The 10,512-nt window shown below is 39.4% G+C and overlaps 1 protein-coding gene across 1 annotated transcript in view; it reads left to right on the top strand.

The window, feature by feature from the left end:
* Positions 1-10,388, top strand: part of LOC123975255 (proteasomal ubiquitin receptor ADRM1-like) — a 12,629-nt gene extending 2,241 nt beyond the window's left edge. The window contains exons 4-10 of the mRNA XM_046056565.1: positions 4,118-4,241; positions 4,351-4,437; positions 4,567-4,672; positions 7,505-7,746; positions 8,153-8,310; positions 9,144-9,246; positions 10,035-10,388. Of these exons, the coding sequence (XP_045912521.1) occupies positions 4,118-4,241; positions 4,351-4,437; positions 4,567-4,672; positions 7,505-7,746; positions 8,153-8,310; positions 9,144-9,246; positions 10,035-10,138 (924 nt within the window). The 3' untranslated portion in view covers positions 10,139-10,388. The remainder of the gene's footprint in view (positions 1-4,117; positions 4,242-4,350; positions 4,438-4,566; positions 4,673-7,504; positions 7,747-8,152; positions 8,311-9,143; positions 9,247-10,034) is intronic.
* The last annotated feature ends 124 nt before the right edge of the window (positions 10,389-10,512 follow it).

Below are 10,512 nucleotides of genomic sequence, written 5' to 3'. Positions count from 1 at the left end.
AATATAAATATACATTTAAATACAGTTAAAATGACTTAAATAGAAAATAAGAACAAGATAAAACAGGAGGGTAAAAGTTACAGTGCAGTGTAAGATATTAATCAAAAGTCTTATTAAAGGGCAGCAGCAGTTTTAGATGGAGCATAAAAAATGAACAATGCTTCTTTATGTTCAGTTTTAATTATAGTGACAGGCCTGTCCCAGATGACCTGACAGGTCTGGATGGTTCATAGTGTAAGTAAATAAAAGTTAATTTAATATAGCACCTTTCACAGCTCAAGGTCACAAATTGCTTTACAAGAGTAAAATATTAGATATAAGACCATCAAAAAAGTAAAGAAACAACAGTAAAACAAAAGCAACAACCTCGTAAAATAATAATAAATAATAATCAAACAATCAAACATAAGCGATAAGGGAACATTGAACAAACATGATTGCACACTTTAGACAGCACATGGCGAGACAAAGGCCAGCTTAAATAAAAGAGCCCTCAGTTGTCTCCTATAGGCATCAACAGAGACGACAGCGAGGAACGACCAGTAATAGTGTGTTCCATTTGACATGGGAAGTCAGAATTTCCAAGTTCCATGTCAGAAATCTCAACAGGAACGCCCCCTTAAGTCAGATTTCCGACTCAGAAAGTCAGGAGAACATCACCAAACCCAACCTCAAAATCCAAGATGGCTGCTACTGGAATCAGTAGTGAAAGCTATAGTAATATACTGTTTATCGCACTTCTGTTTTATTTGTGTCTCATTACATCTGTCATACACACAGTCCTGTCCAACTTATATCTGTAGACATGTTGCTACGGTGTTTCTGTGTGCAAAATATTGCGTAAAGCTGATATTGCTAACTATGGCCAGAGGCTTCATTCGTGGTTTTCTGACTTAAATCTGTTGTTCTACTGGAACTCCGTCAACTTGGCTGTGAAGTCATTCTCAGCTCCGACCTTCGACTTCCGAGGTAAACGAAACGCACCATAAGCCCTGGTTAGAAGACCTAAGTGACCAGGTGGTGATATAGAGGTGAAATAGGTTAGAGATGTACCCAGGTGCCTGACCACGCAGGGCTCTATTTGTGAAAATTAAACTGAATCCTGGACCTGAAGTGTAGCAGAAGATCAGAAATGAAACCATTCAGTGCATTATAAGCCAACAGCAGTATTTTGAAATCAATTCTTTGACAAACAGGAAGCCAGTGTAAAGACCTCAGAACTGGAGCGATGTGATCCACTTTTTTTGGTTTTAGTGAGGACTTGAGCAGCAGCAGCGCTGCGATTATTTTGTAATTTATTTGTGCAACTGGATATTGGACTTCCTCAGACGCCAGTCTGTTCGGATTGGCGACCACACCTCCTCCACTCTAGTGCTCAACACCGGAGCCTCCCAGGGCTGTGTGTTCAGCCCCCTCCTGTAACAAAAGAGAATAAACAGAGAAGTACTAAAACACAAGACCAGCTGTGGTCCAGAGACCTGCCGCCTAGCACGGCTTCGGGCGTCTGGCCCCGAGCAAAGGGATGCATCATCATTTACACAGTCTAGGTTTCAATGTTTTGGGGAACAGAGATCCTCTCTCGGCCTACAACATTCCAGGAGAGGAGAGAAACAACAAGAGGGGGAAAGCACCAAAACAATCTCACAGCTCGGACCTAAACCCTAGTAAATGTGGACAGACTAACATAAGGTATAGGAGAGGAAAGGTTAAGGATAAAAACACAACATATATATATATATATATAAGGCATAACAATAATAGCAATAGTAATAATAATAATAATAATAATAATAATAATAATAATAGAACATACATAAAAGATTAAATGTAAGAGGACACAATTTTCTGCCATAACAGAGATAAAGACACACACTCCTGTCTACATCAGTGGAGGTGAGGTGGAGCAGGTGAATAGTTTCAAGTTCCTGGGAATCAGCATCACAGAGAACCTGACATGGTCATCTCACATCTCCACGCTGGTGAAGAAAGCTCAGAAACGACTGTATTTCTTGAGGAAGCTTAAGAAGGCCAAATTCCCACGCCAAGTTTTTGTCAGCTTTTACAGAGGAGCAATAGAAAGCATCCTGACTGGAAACATCACTAACATGGGATGTGCACGGCCCAGGACCGGAGGGCTCTGCAGCGGGTGATTAAAACTGCTCAAAAGATCATTGGCACCCATTTCCAGAGCATCAGTGATATCGGTGAGGTGAGGTGCCTATGCAGAGCCTAAATGATACTAAAGGACAGTACCCACCCAGCCAGAGCCTGTTCACCCTGCTGCCTTCTGGCAAGAGCTATAGAAGTTTCTGCTGCCACACCACCAGACTGCAGAGCAGCTTTTCCCCCCAAGCTATCAGACTCTTAAACACTAATTCATCCTCAGCAATGCTCCCTTAATTATACTTTATTTATGTTTAACATTTTTTTAATAATTGATTCTGTATTAATGTAGATTGTTTGCTATGTAGCAGAAGGGAGTTACAAAACACAATTTCACTCTATAAGTTGTTATATTGTGACAATAAACCTATCAACCTACCTACCTATTTTAGGGAGACCTGTAAAGACTGTTACAGAAGTCGAGTCGACTGAAGATAAATGCATGGGCAAGTTTTTCCAGATCCTGCTGAGACATAGGTCTTTTAATCCTTGATATATTCTTCAGGTGATGGCTGGCTGACTTTGTAACTGTCTGAATGTGTCTGCTGAAATCCATGACTACACCAAGATTTTTGGCTTGGTCCGCGGTTTTTGACATTGCTGATCGAAGCTGAGCGTTCAAGACTCACTGAGGACTTACAGCCAAAGCTGGAGGTGGATGCCGAGGGGGGTTAAGGGGAGAGAAAACAGGAGTAGGACGAGGGAAGGGGCAGGGGTAAGTTTGGTCACAGCAGAAACTAGCCCTTTGATCTGGTCGTTGAACTCCCAAGTGTTTTGTCCTATTCTTGTTTTGATTCCTCTTGTCTCTTGTCCTTGGCAGAGTGAACAGATTAGTGACGCTGGAAGTAAAATAGGTTGGAGATTTACAATTTCACATCTGACTTAACAGCGAACAAAAAGGCATTCAGAAAGTTGCATTGTGGCAGACAGGCAGGCTTTATATCAGAAATACGTTTTCTTTTTGTCAGCACACACAATGCTATGAAAATCTTCTTATTCTTTTCTATTAATCTCTCTTATTCCTCTGTGTCTTAGACCTCCGTTGTTGTCCAAACACTATTAAATACTTTGATGAGCCACACTGTTTAAATGGGTTCCTTCATCAATATGAACATGGGCACTGTAGCTTATATGAACTCAATTCCACGTATACCATCTTGCTGCTGTAAATGCTCATTAGAGCACCAAATATGTTTTAATCCACAGCTAAAATAAAATGCTTCCGTGTGAGTAATGTTGTACTTTTTCTAATGTAATAAAATAGGAATTTTAATGGGAGCATTTATGGGAGTCATTGGGAGGAAGACGATTGTTGACAACTTCTTATTTATTGGTTTTGTTCTGCTTCTTCTTTCTTCTTTTACTCCACAAAAAGTGTTTGGGCAGCAAAAATTGCTGGACGAAAAGTAACAGATATGCAAATTATTTTATTCCTTCCTTTTAAATACTGCTGACAGCGGCAACTAGTCATGTGCCAGGCATCATAAACCTCTGTATTTATTTATTTATTATTTACTTGAACTTTGGTCCCTGCTTAGTCCATGTATTGTGACCTGTGTATTCGCTGCTTTGTTCTGGTGCCCAAATGCAATATGATGTCATTGACACTGTTTCTGAATGCTTGACTGACTGTTGTCGTCTTGTCTTGTTTGATATGACTGGTAGGCTAAAACTGAATTGCCCTATGGGGATAAATAAAGTTGTTTGAATTGAATTGAATTGAATAAGAACAATATAGAATAATGCCAGCCATATCATTTAAACACTTGAAATTCTAACCAACTCTGATTACATATTTCAAATGTATTTTCAAATCAACATAGAAGTGATCACTGCAAAAAGAAGACAAGATTGCTTATTGTTAAAACAAACAACTTGAAAGTTTATTTTTTAGAAACTCATCACCAGTGAGTGCGCTAGATGAAACCTCTCTCGGTTTTGTTTTTCTGATCAGGAGCCGAAGACTGACAAAGATGAGGAGAACTGCCGTAAAGTCAATGAATACCTCAACAACCCGCCCATGCCTGGTACTCTCGGTAGTGGCAGCAGTGGAGGACACGATCTGTCTGCTCTGGGAGGTAACAGATGCTCACATCCCCCTGATTATTTTCCTAATGTGGCGGAAATATGCTGCCTGAAAACATCTAAAAATTTTATTTCATTATGCTGTTCTATTTTCATGTCAAGGGGAAGGTGGCCTGCAAAGCCTTCTGGGTAACATGAGCCACAACCAGCTCATGCAGCTCATCGGACCAACTGGACTGGGTGGGATTGGTACGTAACATCCTCAATCTGCGGAGCTGACAGTATGACAACATACTAATCAAACAAAACCTTGATTGGTAAATGCAGTTTGAATGCTCTAAGGAGAATAATTTGGCTGTTTTTATTTCTGAAAACCAGGTGGTCTCGGGGCACTGGCTGGTCCAGGTTTGGCCAACCTCCTGGGCAGCGGCAGCAGCAGCAGCAGCAGCAGCAGCGTTCCTGCAGCCAGTAACTCCTCCACAAGGTATCTTGTTCCTGTTAAATATCCAAGAAACATCTAGCTTCTTATAGAATATGTGTTGCTTTGTATCTTGTATATTTGGGCCTATTTTCTTCTGCTGGTAAAATTCCAAACTAAGAAAATCTTAATGTTGATAAGAAATACGAGGTGCAGCTATAACACACAGTAGAGCGAAGAGTGTAACAGAATCAGCTGTAGTGTGACAAAAAACATTTAACTTGTTGGATATTTTCGGGGGGTTTTATCCAAGAGCTAAATGCTCTGAAACAGTTCCAGTAAATAAACCAAGAATTACATCTAAGGCTAACGATTATCTCCATTATCGACTATTTTCTCAATTCATTCATGAATAAAAAGCCCAAGGTGATGTCTTCAGATATGTTGTTTTGTCCAAAACCCAAATATAATCAGGTTACTATGGGACTGGAACCAGAGTATGTTTGGCTTTTTTGCCACCAGAATAATGACATAAATGATGAATTAGAAAATTAAGTAATTTGCTAATTATTTCAGGTCTAATCAGATCAATAAATCCTAAAAGTACATTTACATTTTCTCATTTGGCAGATGCTTTTTTCCAAAGCGACTTACATTTGAGGAGTAAACATACAAGCAAGAAAAAAGCATCAACAGAGCAAGAGATCTACAAGTGACAATTATTAGGGAGCCGTATTGGTTTTGTTCTGATTCTTCTTCGACTTCTTCTTCTTTCTTCTTTTTCTCCACTAAAAATGTTTGGGCAGCAAAAATTGCTGGACGAAAACTCAACAAAATTGGCAAATTCCACCCACTACTCAGGTGGCGCCATAACAATCAACTTTGCGTTTTTGCAATTATCTCAAAAACGGCTTTGTTTAGAGTCAAACTTCTTTCATTATTTTAATCTCTGGATTCATCTGCATCTTTGCTCCAATGGTCTTCTGCTCTAAAAATGTCAAACTATACGACTTTTCATCTCTTTTCTCTAAAACCTATTTTTACTATTTTTACTATTTTCTACTATTTTTGCGAACTCGTCCCAGACGGTTTCGCCCATCGACCTGAAACTTTGACAGGAAAGATCCTGGACGTTGCTGATCAAAAGTTATCAAAAGAGTTTTGATATGTCAATCTGGTTTTTTTTTCATAAATTTTTACTTTTGTGTATTTACGTACAATTTCACATAAATGCCCGTAAATCAAAGTTGGCTTAAGCTATTGTCACCAAACTTGATGCGTCTTGATGCTCAGACGCTCGGCCCAAGCTTCTCTGAGCAGTCCTGGGATTTTCTTCCACTAGGGGGCGCTACACTTGCAAAACGTTTATACCACGTAATTTGCTGGATGGATTCGCGGGTCACTACTCAGTTGATGTATAAAAATTGGTAATGATTGTGCAAAGTGGGCGTGGCTTATTACAAGAAATGTAAATTTCTAGACATTTCTTGACAGTTAGCGTTTTAAGTTTAAACTGACAAAACTATCCGGCTCAACTTGTGAGAAGGTGTGGGTAAACAGCCTCTCACCAGTAGCTCAGTCAGTAAGTCACCTTCTCTGGAGATCTGCAGGTTCAGGGTTTAAATCCACAGGTGAGCCAGTGAGACGTGCCACTCAGACGTGCTGACAATGGGGGTGTTCCGATCGTTGCAGTTGTCTATTTTATTTGGATCCCTAGCAGTTTCTTCTTATTTTTCTCTGCTTAAAAGTGTTTGTGCAGCTTAAACTTTAAATCTTAGAAACACAAAATGTCGCAGGTGGGTTGAACATTTCACCCAGTAGTCAGGTACATATAATGACACAATGACTGATCTCAAGGCGATGCTGTAAAAATCAAGTTTGCGTTTCCACAATTATATCAAAGTCCAAAGTCTTTCATCTGCTTTGTCTCTTAAGTCGTCTGCGTCTGTTCTTCTCCTCTGAAAATGTCAAATGTTGCGTTTTTCGCGGCTATATTTATTATTAAACCTTAAGAACAACTTCTTATTTATGAGCAAAAGGTACTTTTATTTGTCACATACATGTAGCGAGATTCATCCTCTGCATTTAACCCATCCCTAAGGGAGCAGTGGGCAACCACTGTACAGCGCCTAGGGACCAGCTCCTGATTGAAATGCAGTGTCTGGTCAAACTACACTGACTGGAGAACCTACCTAACATGTTTTTGATGGTGGGGGAAACCCACGCAGACATGGGGAGAAGATGCAAACTCCACACAGGAAGGCTGGGGCGACCGAGGTTCGAACCTGGGTGCTATCCAATAGGCCAACGTGCTGCCCATATTAAGAACGGTGTGGCAAGAGGGGAGTAGCCTCTTGAGGGGAGGGGGGAGTTGATACAGGTTTAGACAGACTTTAAGGAACATACAAAGGAGTAACATACTGGGGTAAAAGATCAAAAAGAGAAGATAAAAGTAAAATGAAAAAAGTTTTAAAGCCAGCATGTATTGTTATTTTTAAGGAAAAAGGACATAGTTTAAGTTAAAACCGTTTTTAACAGACCTGGAAACAGATACTAAGTACTAAGTAGTAAGTATACTAGTAAGAGCTAATAGTACATATGGCTTCAATGGGGTAAAGACCTAGTGAAAGAAGTAAGAGTTAATGAAATAGTGCAATCAATACAAGAGCTCTGACAGCATGTGGTAGCTTGTTCCACAAAGAGACAGTAGAAATAATTATTTTTACTTATAATTACTATTCTGTAGGTTAAATGAAAATAGGTACAATTACAAAAAAAATCATCACTCTTCACATCACATGTTGGTGATGTGTATTAGTGCCTTGTGTTAGAAGTTTGTTTCACTAATTGTCCAGTGATCTTGGATTGACTGAGGATTTCTCCCCTCTCTCCTCTCAGTCCGTCCACCGCCGTCACCCCCACCTCAACCTCAGCTACCAGTCGGCTCGGCTCCTCCCAGGTGCCCACCACCCCCATCACTCCCTCCGCCACCTCGGCAGGTTCCCCCACAGCCACCACCCCCTCCACCCCTACAGTGAGCTCTCTGGCCGCAGGGGCAGCCAATCCCACGCAGCCCATCCAGCTGAGAGACCTGCAGAGCATCCTGGCCACCATGAACGTGCCTGCCAGCGGCCAAGGAGGTGAGGAACCGACCGTAGACAACATAGCTTCAGGCGGACTGAAAACTGCGCTTCTCAGGACTGAGATAAGATAAAGAAAATACATAATTAGGACTTAATTGGGGTAATTTTCAACTAATTATGCAGCAAATAATTAGCATTGTGAACGCAACAGTCTCTGTAATACTGTGTAATTTTAACTTAATAAATTCTGCTTGTTGCAGACAACATTCAGACTCCCGTTTATCATCTAAGGGGTATAATCCCTACCACCTAGATTAAGTTTGGATCACATTATTGACTTCAGAGTCACATACAGAAATATGCGTTCTGATTATGCTGAAGAAATAGTGATTTAACAACAGTAGGTAAGAAAATATGGATGTTTTTAGATTAACCGGTCAGTGGTGGTGTTTGTTACCTACAGTGGACCTCGCTAGTGTCCTGACGCCTGAGATAATGGCTCCCATCCTGGCCAACCCCGAGGTGCAGCAGAGGCTGATGCCCTATCTACCCTCTGGAGAGTCCCTGCTCCAAAGCTCAGAGGAGCTCCACAACACGCTCAGCTCGCCTCAGTTCCAGCAGGTAGAGTGTACGCTGCTCAACGTCCTCTGTGGTTTCCAATGTGAAATAATTAAGTACATTTACTCAAGTACTGTACTTGAAAAACTTCTACTTTACGTTTATTCCCATTTCATGCTACTGATTAGTTTTGGTGCTTGTTACTTTGTAGATTAAGATTATTAATACAAAATGTTAGTTAACTAATATATGAAATGTTATGATAGCTGAAGCTAACCAGCTTTAAATAATAGCCTTAAAATGATCCCTACTTTTACCAGCTGCAACATTAAAGTGAACACAATTGCATTACTAATTCTAATCCAGTAATTTTATATAAATGATTGCCAAATGGGCCATTATACTGCATAACTGTTGTTGTATCAACATTTTGATACAAATATGTTTATGTAGTATTTTTACACTGTAGTATTGCTACTTTTACTTAAGTAAAAGATCTGAATACTTTGTAGCTCAGTATCATTTGAAAACTAGAAAGATGGTGATGTCTTCTTTTTAGTTCCAGGAAAGTTTATTTCATTTGCCATCCAGCACCAGACTGGTATTTTTCTTTTTTTGTTTATGGACATATATAGATGGTTTTTGAGATTTGTGGTCAAACAATCATTTAACAATTCCAACAGATTATGATCTTATTTGTTGCCTGTGTAAGCAGTTTCAGGCTGGACATCTGATAAATACACAAACCACAACATTTTTCTGTCCTTGGGCACAGAAATAGCATGTGAAGATACTATATTTTCCTTTTAGCCTCATTATAAATCGCTCTTTTGTTGGTATTTAGCATCTTGTTGTGGTATTCGATCTTATTCTTGATATTTATTGTCTCTCTGCAGGCTATGAGCATGTTCAGCAGCGCTCTGGCGTCTGGGCAGTTAGGGCCTCTAATGAACCAGTTTGGCTTGCCTACAGAGGCCGTCGATGCGGCTAACAAAGGAGGTCAGTGTTTCGCCCACATCAAGCTGAGACACAGGAACTGTTTGTGTCACTGGAAGAAAACTCATTTGAACTTTCATGTCTACACAGGAGACTGTAATTAACTGATAAACCTGAAATGTTTACAGTGACATTACTTTTTATCAAAAGGTAGAGTGTAACTAAGTACATTTACAATTTTGTACTTTACATGAGTATTTCAAAATTATACTTGACTATGGGTCAAATGGAAATATATTTTTTACTCCACTACATTTGTGACAGCTAGTTACTGTGTAGATTTAGATTTTACATATAAACATTTGATCTTATAAAAAGTACAAATGGATTAAAATGAGCTCCTCTACAGCATTTAACTGCTTACACACTAATGCAGTAGTAATGATTATTGCAATAATATAATATAGCATAAGATACTAAGTACAAATTGCTGCTACCTATGTATGTAAAAGTTTAGTGCAGGACTTCCTGCAATCATTCTGATAACTGCGTAATTCCAATTTTTCAAGCAAAAACTACAAAAAACTGAGCTCCCAGCTTATCAAATATCAACATTTACAGAATTTCTGTGGAATCCGAATACATTTTGGTTTTGGACAGTTTGTTGGGCAAAACAAGATATTTTAATATCTCATAGTGAATTCTTAATGGACATTTTTCACTATTTAAAAAAGAAAGTATGATAATCCCTCACTATATTGGACTGATAGTTCATATACTTAATTAAGAGGCTAATCTGCATAATAATTGATATTTGCAGCCCTAATTTCTGGACATTTCTATAATTGCAGATGTGGAGGCTTTTGCAAAAGCCATGGAAACGGAGACAAAGTCAGACCAGGATGGAGACACCAAAGACAAGAAAGACGATGACGAAGACATGAGTTTGGACTAAGAACTCTTTACATAATTATTTAATGTATTTATTTAGCTGCTTCTTCTGTTTTGTAACTGTTTACACACGAAGGATAAAGATTATGGTTAAAAGTAGTAGAAAGTGTAACTTAGACCCTCCCTTCGCTGATAAATGCCGTGTTCATCCTCCCAACAGTGTGTGGAATTAATATCTACTGATTTAACATGTATTCTACCTGCACGTCTGTGCTGTCCAAACACAAGGGAACAGTAAAATCATCACAAACACATTTGTCTGATGTGTTTTTTTTCCCCCCGACTGTTTTGTTAACGATCCCTTGGTGCATACTTTTAGTTTCCGAACCGCCCTGAGGAGATGAAAACATCTTCATACACAATAAATTGATTTGACTA

This window comes from Micropterus dolomieu, linkage group LG08 (genome assembly GCF_021292245.1).
Source record: "Micropterus dolomieu isolate WLL.071019.BEF.003 ecotype Adirondacks linkage group LG08, ASM2129224v1, whole genome shotgun sequence".
In the NCBI taxonomy this organism is placed as follows: Eukaryota; Metazoa; Chordata; class Actinopteri; order Centrarchiformes; family Centrarchidae; genus Micropterus; species Micropterus dolomieu.
This window is presented reverse-complemented; position numbering and strand designations above follow the sequence as displayed.